Genomic DNA, 25,283 nt, shown 5'->3' on the forward strand with positions numbered 1-25,283 from the left:
CAACTGGCATGTTTGAGTAGAAAATAATTGCTGCTTGCAAATCGAGTGTCTGTGATATTAATGTTTCATTTTGTTCGGTGCTGCAGATTAATCAGCATTTCAAGGAGCAAATGAGTGTTTTTCAGTGATGTTTTACTCTCACTTAGAGCCTTAATACCAGAGTTTTACAAAACATGTTGATTGCTTTCCTGGCCCCTGTAATGATCATGAAGTGAAACAGGTGCCCAGTCATTACACTTCCTCATTCTCCATTGTTTTCTAGTTAAAGGTAATCAATTTTCCTGTGTGAATGAATCCCCTTAAGTGTTCCTCTGCCCATGTTGAGTGGTTCCATTAATCAAATAGACAAACCATACCTCGGAGGGATGTTTGGTTCCCCCGTTGTAAATTCTGAAAAACACCGGTGAAACAAAAGAAACTTCACGTGTAAAAATGAAAGATGTTACGGCAGCAGAAGACACTAATACAAGTAACTCCCTCTGTCTTGTTCCCTCTCTCGCTTGCATCGATCTCCACCATGGCCGCCGCCGCCGCTCCTCCTCTATGTGCAGACTCCACTCTTCCTCAGACCATCGTTTCTCTCTTTCATCTCCTCCCTTCCTCATGAGCGGGTTCATTCGTCATCCGGCAGGTGATGAGTGCACCGTTTTTCACTCTGACCTCCACACTGTCACTAATGAGCTATCAGCCATGCGTCTTCATGCTCCCGCAGACAAGAGTGACTGTTGGGTCAAGTAATGTTTGAAAACATTCGTACTTTCAGTTTGTGTAACCCTGTCTTAGACACCAGCTGTGATGGACTTTCCACATGAGAAACTGTAATAAACAGTGAAGACTTGAAGCTGTCACGCAGACAATAAAGCATGAGGGAGAAAATGGGTCTACGTTTCTGTGATTGACAACTTACCCGACACTATATGAATGATCTTTATGCAATAAACTGCAGCCATCTGGTGAGGCAAACCGATAAAAACACTGGGAATGGGGCCCGCAGCTAATTATGCAAATACTTTATTCAGGTTTGATGCAGTCACATCAACACCATTATATACGTATAATACTCAGGCATTTATGATACAACAGCGGCATCAATCTCATCGGCCCGCCACCTACATGCCACAAATATCAGCTCCTTTGTCCCCTTCCATCAAAGTCAGGTAAATGTGCGTCTAGGTTATTAATGTCACACCTCAAAAGCCTTCACATCCAGTGCTCCTCGCTTGTAACACCACCACACGCATAATGTCTTTTGTTAAAATTCTAAGATCCAAAAACATCAGTCTTAATAGATTCTCATGTGCTCTCTGCTCGACCAGTCACAGGAAAAAGAGCAAACCAGTGGGATAGCGGATGTAGTGATACAATAACAAAAGAAAAAGCAGGTAAAAGCATTTTTTTGTATTTTTTAGATGGGGCATTAAAGGGAACTTTGACAAACATTCAAATACTTTCTCATGAGAACTGCAGGTGCATATTTATACATTTTCTTGAAACACGTGAAACCTCTTTTTAAACTGTGCAAAATAAAACAAGACATAAATCATGTTAGGGAAAGTGTCAGATTAAATCAAGCCTCACATATCGACCTGGGCACAAGTCACGTGTGCAGTGGAGATCCATTACATGCATGTATGAATGTAATCATTTACACCTGCAGGGTTGAAATCCTGTCCTCCCCGACCCAGGAAAGATTTATTTTTGCCAAGAATGATGTCATGAAATGATATCTGTCTATATGTCATTTTACAATGGGAACCAATGTTTCATCTTAAATCTGATAATGCTGAGGGACGAGTTGGTTCAGGTTGTTGGACATGTAAAGCAAAGTGACATCACATTTGCGGTTTCAAAAACACAAAGAGAACAGTATGTCAGGGAATTTTCCACCACTGGCCATAATCAGGATTTAGTTACAGCCACGAGCTGTTAAATATACCGTAACTTTGTTTAGACAAGACCTGACAGGGCCATATAATCCAAGGTCTTAATACAGGTCTTGGATATTTAAGATTTATTGTTACCATGTGAACAGATTTATTTTGAGGCTCAGGTTGTAAAACTTGCCCTGGCAACAGTCTCAGAGAGATGGAAGCAAAGTCTATAGGACTAGTTTTCATTTCGCTATCTTGCTGAAAATTAGATGAGAACATTGATTCCACACTTGTGTATCGATCAGAAGCAAAATCCAAAGATCTTAGAACACGTGTGATGTGATCAAACTTTGTTCTCGCTTGTTAGGATTTCTGCAGAAACATTTTGGCGCAGCTCTCCCTTTTTCATCTAGACCAATGAGAAGGGTACTGCAACAGTCCCACCAGCAAGATATAAATACATATATAAGTTTTTCTGCATCTGTCTGAGACAAGAAGCCTCTTTGGATGTCTTCTTTGATAGAGAGTTGAAGCCTGAATCAATAAAGAGAGGCTCGAAAAGAACATATTTCCAGCTGCAGAGGATAAGCACCAACTAAGCTAAACTTTAGAAAGTTGCTGAACATTCAAGTGTTTGTGCTTTTGATTTATTCAACCAGGAACTTGACAAGGCTGAAGTCTCCAAGGGTCAGGAAGAGGACATACCTGTGTGTCATTAGCATAATGATGGCAGTGTCTCCTGGGGTTAGGTATTATACGGCAAAGAGGCAGCATGTGCAGACCGAAGAGTAGTTGACTATTGAGCCCTGGGGGACTCCGTGGTGTCAAACTTTTCAGAGATGTTGTTTCTGAAGTGACACAGAAATTAATCATCCATTTATAAGCCTCTTAATCGAAGTGTTATGGTCTGTGATATAAAACATTCCACCTAAATTTACTAGTACCGATATATAACTGTTGCTATTATCTGTGATTACATCACGGCGGGTTATTTCAGGAATACAGTTAGTGTGGAAGTGTGAATTGAAATGCATGCTGAGTCAGATGCGCTACCGATTATGCTCGCAAACAACATTTTAAATTATTTACTAAGGATCAGCTTATTGAAGATTGAATGTTAATTAAAAACTATAGAGGGGTTTAGACTTTTCATTTTTAATATTGCACTATTGCACATTTTAGAGGGCTGGGCAAAGTTCCAGATTACAGAGGTGCTCACTATAGTTAAGACAGTGTACAGGCAAGAAGAAACCCTGTTAAAAATGCAGTAGGAACTGTGTGAAGAGGGCAGGAGGAAGTGCTGAGGTCCTCGACCACTTAGATGTTCCAGAGTGACAGCAGAGAAGGTGGTACAGAGCAGCAGTGCTTTGGGAGGGAGGGAGGGAGGGAGGGAGGAGGATCTGTGGCAAGAGTAGAAATCTGGCCTCAACTTCTTAAAGCTCTAAATTTAAGACTTGTTTCTGTCACAGTCAATAATCAAGGAGCTTTAATCGTTATCAATAATGTTTCTGAAATCTGTAACTATCTCTGTTGTCTAATTTCTGAATCATGGCCCCCAGTTGTGCTTTGTAGCCATTTAGATCATACTGCATTTCTTTTTTCTGCTATTTTCATTCTGCCCTCAAACATTTTCTTTTGTACCAGGCACCACTTTAGTTTTCTGTTGTCTCCGAGACATGGTTCAAATTGGATACCATGTCATCTCCGGATGACGTGACTTGCGTGACTAATTGAGAATAGTTGGCGTTAAAAATATCCTCTGAGTTTACAGTGAGAAAGTGTTTCTTTAACACTTCTGGCAGAAATGGTTTCAACAGGGAGAAGCTGTGGCATCAAAGATAATAAAAGCACAAACACCAGCTTGAGTGTTACTGGGTTTACTGGTGGGCCTTGTCAACAAGAATGGGTAGAATAAAGAAAGTAGGTAAAAAGAATAATGTAACTAATGCATTTTTTTTCTTCCTGATATGCAGTTATAGATTGGATACTGTATCTTTCAGTGTATGGCTTTGTATGGCTTTGAAATGCTATGTTCAGTGCCATGCTGTCTTCTTCTGAACTACAAACACTCAAGATAATGTCATTAACTACAATAATGATAATAAAATTCAGTAATTCAATTTAAGGCTAAAACATTCACAGTTAACAGCAAACAGGAAACATTTCAAAGCTATTTGAGGAATAAAATTAAAAGATGTTAAAAAATATAAATTTAACAGAAAAGAGTAACAAAATAAAAAACAAAATTGAAATAATAAGACCAGAGCTAGGATTAAAAACAAATAAACACTTCTAAAAATGTGTCTTTAAGACATAAAAAGATAAGGAGTTTGTCAGATGGATCTCTTGTTCCCAACATGGTACTTTATATGTTACAAACCATTAACCAAAGTGGTTCAAAGTATTAAAGGCTATGTTATAATATATATCAACAATGACTGCCAGAAGAAAAAGTATATAAGGAAAGTTGAGGGGAAGTGGGTAAATCTCACACCAGCAACATAAACAGATGATTTGTAACAGCACTGAAGAATTGCTTCTTCTCAGGATGACAAGAAACGGGACAGTGTGTTTTGTCGACACGGAGATAATATGCTCAGTGATTTACACGCGTATGGCTTCATTCCCACCTCAGTAACTGTCAGCGCTGCACTGATATACATGTGATCTGGATGTAAAAGTTCATACAAACAGTTTCCACAAGACAATATTCTGGTTTGTTTGAAGTCTGGCTTAGAGATATCAAATTTTACAACTTCCATTGTTTGTCTGATATTGTTTTTGTTTGAAATAGTGATTCAAATATTTTATGCCATGAATACATTTCCCTCAAGGCTATGTTGAATATTTCATATTGGATTTCTTGTGATATTAAATACAGTAGGTTGGATATGTTGCATGCAAATGTACATTAGCAGGTTGGGCTTTTCCCCTCTTTGTAATTCTAGCGTTATCAGCGGAGAGGAAAGCGAGAAAGACCGAGACAATCAGCCCAAGTGTCCACTTAAAGACGAGCGCCGAGTCTCAAGTGCAACTCAAGGGGATAATTCTCGAGGACTGAGATCAAGCAAAAAAAAACTCAAAACAAAACAGGTAGGTTATTGAAAATGATCCTTAAACTTCCTCATTAATTCCACTCTGTCAGAATAACAAATTTCATGTTGAAAAATTATTAAATTGAATCTTTATTTATGGCTCTTAATTAGTGGGACAAGCTGGAGTTACATCATTTTCCTAGATTTAGTAATGTTTTTATTCTTTACTTTTCATACTTCTATTATAAATGGAAAGATAATTCCAAGACTAACTTGTTTCAGTCCTCACATGAGGAAATTGCTCTGCCAGTTCCAAAGACAATTTCGTCCTTCAAAATGAACGAATGAGGGATTCAGGGATGTGATGTTTCTTTTACTTTATATTTGTCAGAAATAAAAATGATCAGAAGAAAGCAGACGGAATGTCGTGCACTTGAAAGCCAATAAAAAAAGAAGAAGATGGAAGTGATGACCTGAGAGCAGACAGGAACAGCACCATGACTGAACTGCAACTCCCAAGAAAATGACATTTATTGGTGATATTTCATGTTATCATCAAGCTGGGGTTAGTCAGATAGAATATAGGCGACTATAAATGTCTGTGCCAGTTTTTTAAAAGAACACCTTTTCAGCCAATCTTCTAAAACAAAAGGTTTTTCATTTTGCTCCGATGATAAGGAGATTCAGTATTTCAGAAAGAACCTGAAGGCAGATATAACTCTCAATTACCTTGTCTCAATTCCAACAATACTATGAAGGACACTACACACAATTTAGACGTACACAGAAATAATAATTTCCAGTTACTGATTACCATCTATCCCCTTACAACACGGTGTCCCACAATGCACATACCACTAAAAATCAAGCACTGACTTTAAAGCAGAGCTCATTTGCAGTGTTAATACATATATTTTTTACATATGCCAAATACTACACAATCAAAATACACAATACTGCTTTCAAGGGAAACATCCAGTGAAGCAAAGCCACACCAGGCAGAAAACGTGTGGTTGTTATATACTCTCCTCATTGCAACATATATCCAGTTCATCCTGGTGACTGCTGTCAGTGCTCAGCCCTCTCTTTGCCGTATACCTGCTGCTGCACCAGTCACCTAAAGCTACGCTCCGGCTGCTGCTCTTCATATATATTTCATAGGTTTCTGGGTTCATACATTTCTGAAACCAGAAATGTTCTCTCCCCAGGTTTTAATCTGAGCTACGTGAACTACAGTTAAATTGAACTCTAACTTGTGGTTGTATCTAACCCAAAGAGACGATGGAGAACTTGGTTGTGGGCATCACTCACACAAAGTTTATATCTTCAGAAGGTGATGTACAAATGAGTTGTCCTTGCCTTTTCCAACTTGTGTAATGAGATTATTCTGAGATCAATATAAATATGATTTCCAATTCTGACATGTACCGAGTTTGATTAATTAGCACTTGGCACGGAGTATTTTAGAAGTTGTCAAACATTCAATTAAAAATACACAATGAATACAAGTGCAGGGTGCGGTGATTATTGTTCTAAAGTAAAAGCAATGTACAACTTCTGTACAGAAAGGTGCATTTAACATTATGACTGTAAAACTGTCCATTATTTTACAGTATACTCATGTTGTCACAATAGAAAAACACATTTCATTGCATCAAACATTATTTTGTGATCGCAGATGTCTAAACTATTCTACAGATATTGATTCATTAGAAATCTGGATTGATCATCACAGCTCTGTCGTCATACTTCTACGATCAGATTAATCAATGTGTCCTGATTTCAGACACTTTCCCACTATTGATACAACTCCCTGTAACAAACACCGCAGGAGCCATCAATAGCCCTTGTGAGTGAATCTAGCCCTGACAGAGCTCTTCTGTTCTGAACGCCCTCCCTCTGCACAGACACTGAGGAAGCGGAGCAGCGCCAGAGCACCTGGGCCCTCGGAGGAGAATCGGGGCTTGTGGGGAAGCTGGCAGGGAAACACGGAGGAGACATGGTGGGTAATTGGAGCGCGGCAATATCCGTCATCTTGGCCCGTTACCTAAACAACAGCTTTGATTGAGGTGAATAGGCGCATAAAGGGTTGTGGTGGCACTGATAAGCTCCAGTGTGGCTTGGCTGGTGTTGCGAGGCTCTTGGCATCCACGAGGACACTTGGCTTCCTGCAGCTTAGACCTGGATCAGTGGGACGGGCACCTGGGATTCCAGATGTCTCGGGGTGGCATCTACGGTGGCATCTCTCAACTGGCATTAGCGCCCACGGTGACATTCATCCTTCAGTCTGGCATGTCGGAACCGGCAGCGTCGTGCCAGCTTCCTATCTACCCACACATATCTGTCTGAGTGAGCGCTTCTGTCTGACACCGAAGAAAAAGCATTCGGAGCTTGTGCCGGAAACGGAGGAAGCTGGACCGCTGTGCTAGCTGGAAACTTGGAGAGCTTCGCCGACAACAGATGCTAATGAAAGTGTGGGATTCATGGTGGAGTTGAAGAAACAGAATTTTCAGCAAAGACGTTGGTGGATTGAAAAATATTTTTCTTAAAATGCTGCAGCCAGGGCGTAGTGGAGATTAGTGGTGCTTTGAAGAATCGCTCGCATCTCTTTACTTTGAATACATAGGAAAGTTAATCTGGACGGAAGCTGCATTAAGGAATGTTTGCGCCAAAACATTAAAGCTGAGAAAATATACTTAAGGGGGATGCTTGAACCCATTGGGGGATAGTTAAAGCATCTTCTGTCTGAGTGGGTCTATTTGCAAAGTGGTAAATCCACAGCAGTGCTATACTGGGAAAAGTACACAGCGTCTGTGTGTGTACGGATAAACCCGTACTAAGTGTTCCCCCTCCATCCACTGAATGACAGGCGTCTGTAATCACTGTTATTCTCCGACTGCAAAAAAACAACATTTCACGACAGCTCATAAATGGTTGAGTAGTCTTCCGTCTTCCCCGGGGTTGTTCAGTCAACATCTACTTCCATCACTTCTCCCAACGCGTACAAACACAACGCTACAGCCCACATTCGTCACTGGGTTCTCTCCCTCAGAGCATTTTTCAGAGCGCTACTGTGCTGACTGCATGGGGGTCTCACTCCCAGACGCAGCTATAACTTCTTCTGGTTCTCTCAGCAGAAATAAATGACTTACCAGTCCTGGCAGGATTATCCACCGGCAGCGAACACCACCACCAGCAGCAGCTGCGGTGCCCACTCGTAGTCTGGGGAGGTCATTTCGAGGCATTTGTTTACTGATTTCCCGCTCGGGGAGGCGCTGAAAGGCCGGTTATCAAGCACGGTGATCAGTGGGAATGAGAGGAAATAAGCCCCGAGAGGAAAAAAGATGAGGTGTTTAATGGGATGTTCATGCTCTGCTACCTGCCTGACGGGAACCATTTCACTCACTCACCTTGTTTGTCACTCGGAGGCCTCCGTACACAGGCTGCTAATTAACACAGCTCCTGTTGCTCCAATGAAGACATGCAGAGAAACTGGGGGGAAGAAAAAGGCATTTTTTTAGTAAGTGCATTTTGTATTTATCAAATAAATATTTACTAAATTACCATACAGTGCTTCAATTGTTAATATTTTAACCAGTATCATCATATAATTGAGTTGAATATCTGTATTATTTAAAACTAGGATTAGCTTTCACACATGCACTGAAGTCTGGAACATTTGGAGAATCCAGGGGGCTTTTCTATGTGAGAAGGCAAATGTCCCAGTCGGATATTTCCCGCAGCTTTTCCTGCCAGCGCCCCATGTCCGGGTGAGACCATGTGAGAATACAGCAGGACATTTTCTGAAAAATTCATAGTGAGCGACTGGGTGTGTTGGTGAAGTTTCTCACACTTGACGAACACGAAAACTGGAAGAATGCAAATCCAAAAGCTTGTAGAATTTGCCGGATACAGTGAAACGGATTGCACAGAAACCATTGAACTGACAGAGAGTTAGACCTGAGTTAAAAGTGCAACATCTTTATCTGGGATTCTTTTAAATATCTTGGACACAGGATCTTCGTTTGTCACACGTTGTCTTGGATTCACTCGATTGGAGAAGAGATTGGCAGCGAGACCTCCAGCCCACACTAAACACGCCAGACACTGATTTATGAGAACAGTCAGAAAAACATAGATTTGCAAAATATCATATTCAATGCAGTTTCTCTGTGCACATTTACTTAATGCAAATTTCCTTTTCAAGGTAAACCACTTCAAAACTTAAATATACCGTGAAATAAATTAAAAACATAAGAAGCAACAGGGAAATTAAATGGTAATTTTATTTATATAGCACATTTCACTCGAAGAAACTGCTACATTAAAACAAAGTACATAAATATATATATATATAAACAAGACATCACAAGGATGAAGTGGCACAAATGGTCCTTTAACAAAACCAGACATTTGATATAATTACCCTCATTTCACACACATCATTTTAACCATACGTCTGAACCCATCTTACAAAAAACACAAATCAACTTGTGAGCTTACTTGAGCCATAGTAGCAGCTATGAATGTAGCTTAGCTTAGCTTCTAGGAGCATCTGAACAGCTCATCAACATGCTAACATGCTAACCAGCTAACTCACCAGGACAACCCTCCTCCTTCAGAAGAACTCACAGACGTTCATCCTCCTCTCCCTCGTCAGTAGGTCGGTGATTCTTCCCTCTGGAGACACTGACAGCATCACTTCAACTCGTAACTTTTATTGTTATTTAGTTTGTCTCAAACTTCACTTCTCTCTGTTTGTCTCCATCACTCGATCCTGCACCTGCTGGCAGTTTGCAGATGATGCATTTAGGGACCTTAAGGAAGCCACGTAACATCCAATACCTTCAAGTGATGCATTTACGGAACGTCAGTAACTGGGTGTGGCTGCTACACACTTGAGGATAATCGGCCGATTTTAGACCCGATTTGCCCCTTCCCACAATCGCAGGGGCGTTGCCGACTGCCCAAATAATCCGGAAGTGTAGGGGGTTTGCAAAATAATCTTAATGCTACCGATTGAGTCGGAGCCTCCCCATCCCGGATAATCAGCACTGACAGAAACCCCCAATAGCCAATGAGAGCGAGCTGACAGGGAAAACTAATGAAGAAGAAGTTGATATCAAGAGTTTCTGTGAGATTCCAAGTCTCTGGAATCACCACTGTGAAATTGTTTCCTACAAAGGAAAGTGTGTCGTCTTACATAGTGGCCAAGTCATCGAGTGTGTGTGTTCTGAAGATTATAATATAAAAAATCTGTTGAATCTGTCTTTATGTCTGTGGTCTTCCACGTTTTCTAAAATCGATTAAGAGTTTAAAAATCCTACATGTGCACGAGGCCTTAACTACTGAAAATATCCTTGGTAACGGCATTATTATTATTATTTTTTATTATGATGATGATGATTATTTTTCTTTTTACTGTAAAAATAGATTTAGGGCTATTAAGAAAATATATTAGCCATGATCTTTAAATCACAAGCAGTGATTAGTATGTTAGGCTTTAGTATGTTTAAATGTTACTTATTTAAACTTAAATTACACCTGAGGCTAATGGGAATGTTTTGCAGGTTTTTTTGGACATAAACCAAAAATATAGGACAGATTAAAAAGGTTTTCATATCAAGGTATATGAAATATTGAGGGGAACACCCAGATTTGTCATCTGTTCTTGAGGAGGCGAATTTATTACATTGCACAACCTTTCATTCCGTGGATGCTGAGACCTTTGTTCAATTCGTTATGACAACATAACAAAAGGCTTCACTTTCGGGAAGCAGTCATGTCGCCTGTCTTTATATAAAGTGCATTGTTTGGACTGAAGCGGTGTCAGACCAACACCGTCTTTGCTCTTCTGCAAAAATGTTCCAACACACACTTACATAAAAAACCTGCAGATTGTGTTTGTTCTCGTCCTGTGAGATCACATCTCATGACACTTTGACGTCCTTGTACACAGCGCAAACAAGCTCTCACCCAGTCCATGTCTTTGTGGCCCCACTCTTGTGACCTTTAGCTGTGACCTTTAACAGTCCCCAAATGCCACTTTTGGAAAGTCATTTATTGTCCTCAGTCCTGCTGTCAAATGCGAATGTCACGTGTCTGAGCGACACCGAGCTGCGGAGCTCATGTTGCTGGAGAATTCACAGAAAGATGAAAAGTGCTGACGAGAGCTACTTTGCTGATAGTGGATGGAAATTTACTGTATGAATATTATATATGCCTCCGGTAATGATTCATCAATCAACATTTGGTGGGATCATTATGGAGCAAAGAGCTGTTTTATATGTCATATGTGTAGTTTGAAAATGCATTATGAGCACTTTCACACCACTTTCCCAACAACTGACCATACACCCGCTGTCCCTAGCCCCCGCACAAAACTGTGTGCGCATGCTGCTGCCTTGCTTTCCAAAATGAAGTCAAGGTAAAGAGAGATTGATTTTGCCGAGTCGGCTGTGCATCGAGCTGGATCAGCAGCCCCATCCTGCCACCCCCCCGGCCTCAACTGACCAAACAGCGGGGGTGATTAATAACTCCCCCCTCCGCTGCCCTGTGCACACAGATGGGACGTCAGGTTGAAGGTTGATGGAGAACAGCGCGGCGTGCGGCGTTACCCCCCGTCATACAGATTAGAGATTGGACATCAGACGGCACCTTTACCCTGCTGCCTCATGCGATTTGTATCCTTCAGGTATCCTTCCACCATTTGTCACCGCAGGGCCCCGCTGAAGACTCCTTTAGAAATGGGTGCAGACTGGAGAGAGTGTTTTACTCTGCTTCTGAGTGATTTATGAAGTGCTGCTGCTGTGTATGTGTGTGTGTGTGTGTGTGTGTGTGTGTGTGATTGTTTTACTGTGCTGTGCTTGAGGAAAAAATCTAAGTCTCCAAAGTTGTCAGAGTAAGCCACACTGGACAGAAGTGCGTTATCACTGTCTGCTCTCATTCAACCTGAAGCCATCTTTAGGCCTTTGAGAGGAAAAAAGTTTATGACCTCAAACACGTGAAAATCTGTGCAACTCACACGCTGACAAGTCGTTTGTGTACGAAGCAGTTTTTAATTTATGCACAGAAACACAAGCAAACATGGAAAAAGAGTTAGTTACAACTGAACCATTGAATAACCTAATATTCGGTTATACACTCTGAACGGAAATATCTCAACTTGATGAATGGATTTCATCTTCTAGTATATGGGTAGCACTCCGGTCGGGGGTCCAGGAAAATAATGTTTGCTATGTTTCACCTGTACAGTTAATGCCGTCAACATCCTGCTCTCACAAATACATATTGAACTCAGAAGCCAAAGGAATTGCGAACACTATCAAAATTCAAAAACATTTCTTTTTTTTTTTTTACAAAAAATATAAAAAGTACGGTGACAGAGACTGAACATGATGCAGGTTGACATGAATGCCCGCGATTACTTGCCAGAATTCACATAAACAGTTATTTTTTCTTTCCAAAAGAAAATCTTTAAACACTTGAGACATTGATTAAGAAAAACTAAAGACATAAGATTTGAACTAAAAATATGTCTTTCAAAGCAAAAAAGCAAAAAAACATAAAGCTTTTACACAGATTTTTGCTAACTGCTAGACCCTGAAATAAAATAAAAGATAAAACAAAGACAAACTTGACCAAAAAATTAAAATATCTACATCCTGATTCAGGGACTGGGTTGGATATTGATCTGTCTGCAGCAGTAAATGGTCGACGCCAACCAGACATCACCGCAGCCTTTTGTTTTTCCATGACTTCCGATACCGGCCCTGAACCTAAGACCAGCAAAGAGTCCCCCAACACCCTGGAATGCGCTCAATCATGCAAAATAAAACAGAACAGCAGAGAAAAAACACATCGGGATGAAATCATGCAAAGCCAGTTTTGTGGTTATTTCCCTCATTACAAATACAGGTCAGTTGTCGAGGCGTCACAGGAAAGTTAAAAGGGAATCACGTTTTCCCACAGTCACTTTAGAGTTTTTATTTTTCCCTTCTTGTCCATGTTGGGAAATCCAGCTGTCCGTTTCCCAGCGAGAGGCAAGGCGGATTTGCCCCCTCCACGAAAAAAAAAAGAGCTTTCCAATTGTACCCCAAGGCACCTGAGAGAAGGTGGGTTTCCCGCTGTTGGCAACAACGTGTGTCTGTGTTTTCATTACATACCAGCTGCCATAGAGTCTCAGAGTGGGACTATCCCACGCATGGTGTCACGAATCTCAATACAAAGCACAAAGAAAAGAATACAGTCGAAATGGATGATGAGGTTGGTGTCCCCCCAGAGTCTGAACTGCAGAATCTAAAGTTAATAGTCGTCGTAGGTGTTGAGGTCGGCGAAGTATGCGTTGGTGTAGGTCTTCCCGGCAAGCTGTGGGTTGAAGTACTTATTTCTTTCCTCCAGGATCAGGTTGTTTTTGTTGAGGGCCTGTGGTGAGAAACAAGTAGAAGAAGAGGGAGAGAAGAGAGGTCAGTGTCGGTTTGTTCGTGACATGTGGATGAAGTGATTATTTATCCCAGAAGCCAAGGTAAAAGCAAATCCATCTACCCTCCCCCCCCACCACCAAAAAAAGAGGGAAAAACAGGTGCAACACAAATCAATGGGAGGCCAACTCGGTGAATGAAACACACATTTCACAGAGCAAGGTCAAAGCATTTGTAAACAGGCCGGGAGAAAACAAATGATAAGCCACCACAGGGGCGAAATTATTTTGATGCAAGTCTGTATGTCCACCTCTGTCATCTCTGATACGTGTGCATCAGCAGTTTTGATGGCCCCCGGATTGTTGGCCCTCTAGGACAAATCTGAGCCGTAAAAATCGATCAGAGCGGAGTCGCTTTTCTGTTAAACAATAAGGAAGAGCCATGAGGGCGTCTTCTCTGTCCCCCTGTGCCATGGTAAACATGGAATGAGCTTCTGATGTGCTGCTCAATACAACATCAGCAATTTGGCAAATGGATGTGTTCATATCCAGTGTGGTGTATACAGTGTGTGTGTGTGTGTGTGTGTGTGTGTGTGTGTGTGTGTGTGTGTGTGTGTGTGTGTGTGTGTGTGTGTGTGTGTGTGTGTGTGTGTGTGTGTGTGCCGGAGTCCCTCGGGGCAGCGTAATTGAACACTTGATGATGCTGCGTTTGCGGTTGATGGATGTTTCCATCTGACACTGATAGGGAGCGACTGTGCTCGACAAAAAAACAAACAAAAAACAACTCATATTCACTCCTTTCCCCGTTATGTGATTTGCACACAAAGGGAATGTAATGAACGCTCCCGCGGCCCCGGAGACGGTTATGTGTCTCCGCAGGTGGCCCCCATGGCTGCTTTTTAAACGGCTGTGCTACGATACTTGTTTCCGTCATTTACTTTGTCTCCTTGTCTTAAAAACCTCTTTAACTGGCTGAGGAATGATTCGATTTGAGTTTTTTTTCGGAGCTGTAAACAAAATTTGCTTGAACTGCAAAGTAGCATAAGTGATTGAGAGGTAACAGAGGAGCATAAACAAAGAGGATCACAATGAATTTTCTCTCTCAACCCATTAAATCAAGGAAAAATATAGATAATGTCCCCCATCTGTATCCAAGAGCATGGTCTTTCAGTTTGAGAACAGGGCTCTCACTTAAGCACTTACAAGGGCGGGGCAATTTAATTCGTTATTTTATTTTGGTTGGGAGAATTTGTTGCACAAAAATAAACCCCAAGTGCCGAAGGGAAAATTCGAGAGCAGATGTGATGTAATCCAGTGTGATCGCAAGAAGAGCCTAAGCTGGAGCGCAGGAAATCAAAGCACAAGCAGGGTACATTTGAGTGAAAGCATTACAAAATCTGAATGTGAAATCAATACGTTCCGCTCTCAAACTGGAAGACACACTCTTGAATAAAGGTAGGACAAAACAAACCCAGAAAATACAGGACAAAACAAGAAAGACATAAAAACATGCAAATGGAGAAACTTGTGAAAGAGAAAAATAAAGAAGGGATACACTGCCTTCTCACAAGCCAGAGCGGGGAGGTGAAGGGATGAAGGGATGAAGGGATCTGAGCAGAGAAAGAGAACGCCAACCTGCCACACACAGGAAGTGCCACAGGAAGTGGAAGGGCAGGGCACGGTGAGGGAAGAGGAAGTAGTGGCGGTGGGGATCAAAGAGTTGTTGTGTAGGGGGGGAGGTCAAGAGGCGGGATGTTGAAGAGAGGTTCAGAGGTTAGTAGAAAATCTCCAGGCCGCGCATGGACACCCCCATGTTAGCAGAGAGAGGCTGGTGCATGGCGGGGTCGTCCAAGGGCAAGAGTACCGACACGTCTGGCTGCAAGGGGGAGAGGAACGGGCAAAAGGTCATCCTCAAAGAAACCCTCAACCATTTTCTGTCTCACAGGAAGTCTGGAAATGTAAAGACGGGCATGTAAAACTGCAGCTACACGGTGACTTCCTGGAAAACTGCAGGAAACACTCCATTTGATGCTAAATAATAATACTGACAAATGTGACATCAGGGTTTCAGCCACAAAGTGTAAAATATGGTGTCAGGCGCTCATCACTCCTTCCATAAACACACAACACAGGCATAATGTGCTTCTGCAAACTCAATTCACCGGCACTTCTGAGGCGTTCAGGCTCGGTGAGTGACGCTCGGAGGCACAATGCAGCGTCCATTTGTCATGCGGCTTCTTTTTGTGTTTCCACGTGCACTGACTATATTCATATCCACGGCTATTTGCAACCGAACTTAACTGAATTATGCTTTATGCTCCCGACTCTAATTGCGTGAAGGATGAACGCTCCTCGCACCTTTAATCTGCAATTAAACTGCATTTGGAGACGAAGGATCTGTTCTCACTCTGTGGCGGTTTTGAAAAAACACGTCTATATCCGTGAAGGAGTTTATGCTTTTATAATGTGCAGGCGTCCAAAGTTTTATGAGTCCACATGGAAAATCGAATATTTTCACATAAACCTGGAAGTGATCAGAAAGTTGGAAGATTCAGGAACATTTGAAAACATTTCAAACTGCAGTTGTGTGCCTCCGCCAACCAGTGTTGTTGCACTCCCTCCATGTGGACCTCACATTTTGCATTCACGACAATAGGGTCACTATGACCTTTGACCTTTGACCACCCAAATCAAATCAGTTCACCGGTAAGTGAAGTTTTCTTTTATCTTTTTGAGATAATGTGTTTACAAGGCACAGTGACCTTGACCAGTGACACAGTGACCTCTTATCAGGTCACCCTGTCCAAGTTAATGTTATTGCCAGATGTGATAAAATCATGTCATCTCATGTTAACTAGAACATGAGGTCACCTTGACCTTGTCCTTTGACACCAAAATTGAATCAGTTCCTGTGAGACATAAAAAATGTTAAATCCTAGATTATTTATAGACCAACATTTAAATCAAGCAAATTTGGGTAACTGACAAATTGAACATCTTTTTACAAAAGGTCTGATCACCTTACGTTGTATCTCACAGCAGCATGTGCAACATCATCATCATGCGCATCAACTCATCTGAGGCTTGTTCAAGTGACTCAACTCAAAAGACATCAGAACTTCTTATTCTCAGTATTGAATCGTGGCTAAAATAAAGGTTTTCTCAGGGGGCAGTGAGCGAAACTCCAATACTTTGCAGAATGTGGATCAGTTGTATCCAAAGCACGACGAGGCATTTCACAGGGGATGATTGGAAAACGTTCTCTTTACTGGTGAATCCAGGTTAGAGATTTATGGCGGTAACAGAAGGGTGTGTGGAAGGAGACTTGAGCAGATTGATGGTGGGAATATTCATGTCTGGGTGTGTTTTGTCTACACCTGCACTGGATTGACTGAGGAGAAGAACCACTGCATTCTTCAGAGACATGTTAAAATATCTGGACACTTCACAACTTTGTAAGAACTGCATGAAGACAGGAAAAGACGAAGGAGTCCTGACTGTCATGGGTTCTCCTCCACAGTCACCCGCCCTTAACTCCACTGAACATTTATGGGACTGAGAAAGACGAGCGTTCTGCGTTTAAATCCTGCAGGGTAAAAATCAGGTTCTGCACAAATGCCAGCTTGAGTGCATGCTGTCATTACAAGCCAAAGGGATATTAAATAAGAAGATATTCATATATTCATGTGCATTTTTCATCGATCAAACTTTTCACTCAAGTTGTAATATATTAATATTATCATTTGTAATGAATAAAGGCTTAAATTCAAACTAAATAGACTAATAGAATGATCTTTTGACACCACTGCTTGATATTCACACGTTAAAACAAACAGAAAACCGGCCTAAAGAAACATTTTTTTCTCTCTCTGCAGTAGAATAAAGCTGAGTGTGAGTTTTGGCCCAAAACTTGGAAGACGACCAGCTGACTATGTGCTAAAATCCTGCCCAGAGCAAAAGTTTAAGGAACGGTCTTAACGGTGTGTTTATTTTCTCTGTCTTTACAAAGGCAAAGGTCACACCATCATTTTATTTTATACATATTTCATTTAACAATTTTATATATTTCTTTCTATTTTAATCGTATTATTTTAATCCTTTAAACTATGTTTAAATGTTTGCACAGAAAGGAATCCTTTTTACTTCTTTTACCTTTTTTAATCCCTTTCCCTTTTTACCTCGGCTTTTTGAAATCTCTTTTATTTCGCTGCTTTTAACAATTGTTTTGAACTGTGCTTTTTGACTTTCTATTGATTTCTTTTAACTTTATCTCTCTGTTGTTTTTAGTCTCTGTGCAGCACCTGGAATCTTCCTCTGTGCATGAAACGTGTAAAACAAAACTGCTCTGCCTAAAGTGTGTAAAAGTACAAAAATACCTTAGAAACAGAGCAGTACTTCCAAGGCAAAGAATTAACCATATATAAAAAGGAAGTAAGACATTGTGCAAACTGCATCACCTTCATACTGTGGCATCCCCTGTGTAGTACTGCACAGAGTTGAGGGGATCAGTACAGGTACGCTATGCAAGACTTTCCTGCAATAATGTTGCTATGGATACAAAAAAATTGAAATTTTATTTAACCAAAAATATCAAAAGACACCACTTCACTACCGGATTTACATAATTTCATGAAGTTGAATGAAAAAAACTTTCAAATAGTTTTTCAGTTCTGGACATATGAGCGAATCACAGATATTCTGATCACTATATTCCTCTGTATTATTATTATTGCCAGTGGGATAAAAATTAATGCGGAGGTTAAAGTGGTTGAAACACTGTTTAACACAGAGCAATGGGAATCCGTATAAAAAGCCCAGCTGGAGCAGTGGACAAGTGCTAATCAGCTGCTCGGTCTGGTACTAAAGCTGCGATGTATCAGTGGATAAGAGGCTGTTTGTGCTGTGAGTGGAGCCGGATCGGCCATCGCTGGCTCTGCTGCGTCCAACTGTTTGCACTCTGGGATTCAACAATAACACAAAGGCCCCCCCCCCGTCTACGCAGGGAAATATGCAGATGCAGGAGCCACTTTGCTGATTACCTGCCCACGTGCCGAGGAGTAATTGCATTAGCATGTTATGAGAAAGCAGTGTATGACCACTGACACAGAACAAAGTCACACACTGGGACACACAGCAGAGGGAGCGCACGGAGAGAGAGAGAGAGGGTGTACGGCACATCTGCCTATCTGTTACACGGCTGGAGAGTGTCAGTGCATGACAGGAGGTGGCGTGACAGTGAGAGTCATGCAGTAAGAAGTGTATTTAATCACAACTGACACCGGAGGAAGAGGCACAGCGCTGCTCACTGACTTGTGTGTGTGTGTGAGTGTAACGTGTGACATCAATTGATTAAGGTCAAAGAGTGAAGAAATGCTAGAAACTGCTGCTTTGCATCTACGCGTCTCGACCACAGACCTTGATGGCTTCCACGGAGTCGTATTTGTCCAGCTTGTTGATGTGGTTGGTGATGCTGGTGTTGAGGGGGGCGGCCGAGATGGGGTGGATGACGGTGGCGTCGTGCGACTGCTGCTGGTAGCGCTGGCAGTACGAGTAGACGAGCAGCGTGACCAGGCAGCCGAGGACGGAGCTGCTGAGCCCCACGGCGATCATGTGGAAGAGGTTGAAATCTGCGAGAGGAGAGAAGGAGGGATGAGAGAGAGAGAGAGGGAGAGAGAGAGAGGTTGGGGGGTAATTCTCTTGTCAATTCACACAAGTGGATGTGGTAATTAAAACTGCAATTCATATGGTAATGATGGGGGTGTTCTGCACTGAAAAAAACCCCTCTGGACTGATGAGGAAAATAAAGAATATATTTGTCTCCTCTTATTTCTGTCTCCTTTCTTCTTCTGTCTCCTCTGTTTTCTTTGTGCTCTCAAGTTTTCCAAAACCAGTGTAAAACAAAACTTCTGTGCGCGGATTGCATCTGGTATCAATATGCAAGTTTTTATTTAGATAGCGTTGGCCGCAATTACTGTAAGAATGTGTTTTCACCTCTCAAATATGCAGCAATGATCCAGTTCGTTCAATTTCATTATCTTTTCAAAAACAGCAGCAAATTTGCATTAAAGCTTCTGTCATTTTATTCACGAGGATGCAAAAAATAAATCAATCAAATTAAAATTGAAAACAGAGAATGTTATTGTTCAACCTCAACAGAATTCATACAACGCAATTAGCAATAATTTGTATCAATTAACACAATATACTTTAATTGTTATTGTATTTTTCCTCTATAATAACACTTGACATTCTGCATTCATTAAACCTATGTGCTTTTTAATGACTATAAGAATAAGACTAAATTGAAAGTTGAGGCTTAAACCAAAGGCTGTATATGGTTTGTTCAGCTGGTAACAATTAATTACTGTTCTGTATCAGGAGCATTGTTCTCTCCTGAATAAGCTTCAAACACATGTACAGGAGAGAATGATAATTTGGGTGTTATTTCTCCGAGCAGTGTGTGCACGCAGCAGAGTTATTAGCAGACTGTAGAGTTATTTGCAGAGTGCATGTAGCCTGCTGCATAATGATAGTACCATCACTCCATAGCCTGGATAAGAGGCAAGCACAGGACAGAAAAGGTCCCCCAAGCCTTGCTTCTCTCTTATTGCTTTGAGTGCAGCACACCAGTCAAAGTGATTTACTGTAGATGAGTCTATCTGCATTTTTATCAACTCAGGGCATTCTTACTGTATATCAGCGTATAGCTGCAGCCGGGCAATGAGAGGAGGCTGTAGAAAGTGATTTTATTGATTCACTCAAACTCAAACTGGAACTGTTTTACTGCATTACAGTCATTCACCTTGGTAGTTTCTCCAGGTTTCAGATATTTCTGCATAGGTGAAGCGAGTGAAAAGTTGGACATAAATCATGTGAAGCACTGCTCACGGTTTATAAGGTGGAAAAATAAGCTGAGCTGCGATGAATTTCAGATGGCATTATTTCTGAAACAAGGGCGGATATTTATCGCTTGAAAAAATAAAGAATTTACACAATGGATCTTATATTTCCTCCAGATATGAGTCACTGAGTCACAGTCACCCTAACCCTGGCTAACCCTAACCCTGGCTAACCCTAACCCAGGCTAACCCTAACCCTGAATTACCCTAACTAACCCTCAACCCTAACGCTAACCCTAACCTCCTAACCCTGACCAACCCTTACACATATCCCTAATCAGTACCTCAGAAATTAAGTTTTGCCTCATTAGGACAGAGCTTTGGTCCCCACGAGGCCTACTGGTCCTGACAAGGTCAGTGTTTATGCTGTACTAGTAAAGCACGCACGCACACATGCACACACTCACACACACACACAAGCACACACACATTACCTCCGCAGCGCCTCTCTTCCTGACTGGAGTGTGCAATGGAGACTTCTGACAAAGGAAACAGGGAAAAGCAGCAGAATTAGGACCAAACATCAGACACCCTCCTGTTAGCATGACTAATTGCATCCTTGAAGGCGAGTGTGAAGATGAAGCTCTACTCAACACAAACCAGATTAATCGTTCAAAAAAAACAAAAAAAGTATCGCGGCTGTGGCACCTGGAGTGGTTTATGAAAAGTATCAGTTCTCATTATGGGAAATGAAGAACAAGACGTTGCTAATGAACCTTAATGGACTACCTTTCCCATTTAGGCGGATGGATGACAAGGTATAAAGGCAATTGGGTAATTTCTACAAAGACCTGTGAATGGTTTTCAGGAGTATTATGTCCCGGCTAATTCAGACAAAGGTTAGAAATTAATATTTCAATCAAATGTTTATTATGGTTCATGATGATTGATTCCTGAAGTTTAAAAAGTGCAGGACTCCACCTATGTATATACTGTTTCTAAATCGAGTAAATATACAAACCTCTTCTAGCAGCAGCTGCAGCAGTGTTTGCTGAGATACAATGTGAATAACAAAGCGTCCTCAAAGGTTTTAATGATCTCTATGTAGCACTAATCAATGCTCCTGGGTGTCTCACATTACTGGCTGTCAATAGGGAGATGCCTGTCTAAGCAGGATATCAATACTAATGGTGTGTGTGTGTGTGTGTGTGTGTGTGTACAGTATAGATGAATATTAAGGTTTTAGCAGGACTTTCTCAACTTTCAAACGATTTTTCCAAAAAGTTTTCAAGATGTAATTCTCCAATTGGAGCGGAGCAATCGTAAAAGATGAAGATGCTTCAGTGGCAAACATGAGGCTGTAGGAAGATTAATTCATGGGTATTGAAAGGCGATGTCAATTTCTTCCTCTCCAAAAGCCAGACAAACCACATAAGTTAAGGTGTAAAGTAATTGATAAAAGAACTTTGTAAATAGTGTATTAGTTCTTAAAAAATACCTACAATTCAGTACGGCTGACAATCGTGATGTCAATTTAAAGCTAATCTGAGAAGGTAATCTGATCAAATAATCCTGTGGTGTGAGGGGTTTAGAGAAATAGTCTACTTGTCACCTACTGAATAGAAGCCCCCTCGATTTTGTGATGTTTGATATTTACGATTCACAATCGGAGATGCCCATGTAGCATGAAAGGAACAGCATTTGAGTTAGTGGGCAGAAACCTAGCCAATGAGAGCGAGCTGACGGGAAAGTGGCATGAACCAGATGTTGGGTGCTTGGGTTTCGACCTGAAACAGCGTAAATAGGACTTTCTTGGAAGAGGAGGATAAAGTTGTGGAATTATGGCAACAGAATGATGGCTTGTTCAATGTGTCCTGTTGTTTGTGCAATGTTTTGTTTTCCAAGTGTAAACAGCTGACGACGCTGGCGGAGTTAGTGGTCCGGCGTCTCGACTGGATCGTCTAGTGTGGGCATTCTCACGTACCTGTGGTCCCCTAGTTTTAAAAATCCTTTGATTGTTGGGGTTATGTTGAAATAAAGCCAAACTTACGAGTAGCACATCCACTGTTTAGTATATTTTCCCACTGATGCTGAAAGCTAGTAGAGTTTAAGGTAACATCAGCTCTGCTTACTGTGTTTGGGGAAATGTACTCCAAGACATAGCGTTAGCAAGAACATACGTCAATTCTCCTCACGATTCTCATAATATTACTAATTTAGCTCTAAGCTACAAAACAAGAAGAACAATTTCTTTCACCAATTTCTTCATTGAGCTTTAAATATTTACTACATCTATCATCATCTGACTCTTTGCCTGGGGCCTGTAGCTGTAGCCTTCGTCTTTTATCATGTATGTAGCCATGACTGTATATTTAAGACCATGTTTCAAGGATCTCAGTTTAATAACTACAGTCAGCCTGAAAAAGCTAAAATTAGACGTGGCTTAATGAGTTTGATAGCATGAGGCTCTGCCTGCCACAGATGTCATTTAATCTGGCAACATTGAAGGTTACTGGCTAAAAATGTGAAGCCTGCTGACATTTAGGATTTTTTTCTTTTGATTTGCACTGTTAACACCATAAGAGCTCCCACACACTGTCTATTTAACAGTACAATCAATCAAATTAGGAACAAATTGTAATTAAAGTGCAAATCATACTTGAAACACAGACGCCAGAAAATACGAACACTTGAATGGCCAGAGAGCAGAATATAAAAGCCACGTCCTCCTCCAACATTTGAAAAAAGTAAAAGTGCTGCCGTAGGAGCTTTTACGTGGCCTGACAAGACACCGAGGCTCATAATGAAACTAATATAGCAGCAGGATTATTGGAATGAGCAGACAGGCTGCCCTTAAGTGTGGCACCCGGGTTCACGCCCCCATGTAATCATCTGCCGCACTCAGGAGTCCTTGAGCAAGACACTAATACCGACCATCCCCAAAAGTGCTGTCCTGTCGCTGAACCTGACCCCTGACCTGAGATCAGTCCCTCCCAGGGATCAATAGTGCATTTCATTATCGCAGGATTCTTTGAAATGAAATGAAGTACCGCTGTGGGCATAGGGTGGTGGGTGGTGCAGAACGTGTGTGAGTTTTTAAACTACATGCATGAGTGGCCAAGACATTACTAAAGAGAAGAAGCATGTGTGGGCTCATATGGGCAACTACATACTCTAAGTGTGTGTGTGTGTGTGTGTGTGTGTGTGTGTGTGTGTGTGTGTGTGTGTGTGTGTGTGTGTGTGTGTGTGTGTGTGGGTGTGTGTGTGTGTGTGTGTGTTTGTGATCACCTGGTATAAAATTGGAGTCAGGAGAGCATGGCTTTGTTTCGCTGGTGTTTCCCGAGCACTGGTTTCCAGTGGGAAACAGGACATCGCAGTGACGCACACGCAGCTGGGCTCCGTTGGAGTCACAGTGGGACCACTCGGACCAGCTGGACCAGCTCTCTGGAAATGGCAAAGACAGCATATCTCACAGTCTGTTTGGTGTGTATCCATATGTTAGTGTCAGTGTGTGTGTGTGTGTGTGTGTGTGTGTGTGTGTGTGTGTGTGTGTGTGTGTGTGTGTGTGTGTGTGTGTGTGTGTGTGTGTGTGTGTGTGTGTGTGTGTGTGTGCGCACTGCATATGTTTGTGTGCCCTCACCTGCATATTAGTCATGCATGAGGGCCGACAGAGAGTAAAGAAAATAAGCAGTGGACCTGTGATGGATTGGTGGCCGAGTTGGGGCTCTAAGCTGCTTAACACTGAGGTGTGTGTTCTCTCTGTGTGTGTGTGTGTGTTTGTGTGTAAATACCTGGACACGTTTGTGTGTTGCAGAGTGCCTCCTCAGTGTGCAGGCCCAGGCAGATGTCCCCTCCATAAGCCGGCGGGGGGTTGCTGCAGGTTCGCGTCCGCATGTAGTGTCCCCCTCCACACGTCACGGAGCACTTGGACCATGAAGACCAGCACGACCAGCTGCCATCCACTGAACCCAGAATATCAAGAGTTAAATTGTTTATCATACTTAAGTAAGTGATGTAAGACAGGAGGAAATAGTTCCTTGGGCTTTCACGTTTTCTAGGAATCGGGTTGCAGCTCAATTCAAAAGACACATTTCTTCTGAACATCAAGTGATTGGACGTCGTTTCAAAATATTTTAACTATGGATGTGTGGCTTCCTAAGCATCTTCCCTCCATTTTGTGCAAAGTGGCAAAGTGACAGATAAAAACAGGTGAAAATCCAGGACAATATCAGCGCACACACACACACACACACACACACAAAACATATAAATACATGACTAAAAGGAGAAAGGGGGGGAAATAAAAAGGGAAAAGAGAGCAATAAAATGGTGGCAATCTGTGTCCATGAATCACAACAGACGTAAATATCCTCCACCAATCATCTGAATAAAACCTCACTTCATTGTGGCAGAGAGAAATTTCCTTCTCGGAACCACTTGAGATTTGCTTTTAAAGACCCGAGGATGGCTGGCAGCGGCGTGCAGGTAATTGAAGTTGCCGATGCTCTTTGTCATCTCAGCGTAATTTCTCTATCACAAAGCGACACATAAGTCGATACCTGGCCCTCAATGACGGATCGTCTCATCTCAGGCACAGATGCAAGAAAAACACAGATTCATTTGTTTCCAAAGCAGACGGATGGCGGGCACAACACCTTTCTCTCTCGTTCTCCTTCACAGTATGCTAATGCATTTTAAAAAGGCGCAGTGGATTAGCCATAGGAGGTTTACAATTGGTCTACCGGCACGGCCTGCATGCCTCAAAATAATATCTCACTTTCAGAGGGGTGCTAATTGAGTATGTATTAGTATTCATTGCTACTCAGGCTGGGTTAAGTCGGTTCCTTTGGGGGACAGGAGTGCAGAGTTGTTCATCAAGGTACTGTAGAAGTAGTATTAATACAGCCTACGTCCCAGTATGGGTACTTGTATTAGCATAGTGATGCGGCGCAGGGAAAATCAAAGTGCATTTGCTCAACATTTTAAGAGGAGCCCTTGTGGCGACCATACAGGCAGAGCGCTGCTGGATAAAGCAAATCTGATGCTCTCAGATCCATCCCAAGTCTTCGTCTGGGCTCACAGCTGATAACAGCGAACCCTATTAGCGGCTGCGCTCAAA

The 25,283-nt window shown here is 41.8% G+C and overlaps 1 protein-coding gene across 4 annotated transcripts in view; it reads right to left on the reverse strand.

Moving 5' to 3' along the window:
* Positions 1-11,944: 11,944 nt before the first annotated feature.
* sema5a (sema domain, seven thrombospondin repeats (type 1 and type 1-like), transmembrane domain (TM) and short cytoplasmic domain, (semaphorin) 5A) overlaps positions 11,945-25,283 on the reverse strand; it is a 127,566-nt gene continuing 114,227 nt past the window's right edge. For 2 of the 4 annotated variants that reach the window (XM_035142652.2, XM_035142653.2), the window contains 5 exons: positions 23,956-24,126; positions 23,453-23,608; positions 20,659-20,703; positions 18,741-18,952; positions 11,945-13,330 (listed from right to left, as the gene is read on the reverse strand). In XM_035142652.2, coding sequence (XP_034998543.1) covers positions 13,211-13,330; positions 18,741-18,952; positions 20,659-20,703; positions 23,453-23,608; positions 23,956-24,126 — 704 coding nt within the window. In that variant the 3' untranslated portion in view covers positions 11,945-13,210. Of the gene's footprint in view, positions 13,331-14,960; positions 15,202-18,740; positions 18,953-20,658; positions 20,704-23,452; positions 23,609-23,955; positions 24,127-25,283 lie in introns of all 4 variants that reach the window. The other 2 variants (XR_004694183.2, XM_035142654.2) reach the window with 2 other exon arrangements.

Source organism: Hippoglossus stenolepis, chromosome 19, assembly GCF_022539355.2.
Source record: "Hippoglossus stenolepis isolate QCI-W04-F060 chromosome 19, HSTE1.2, whole genome shotgun sequence".
NCBI lineage: Eukaryota > Metazoa > Chordata > Actinopteri > Pleuronectiformes > Pleuronectidae > Hippoglossus > Hippoglossus stenolepis.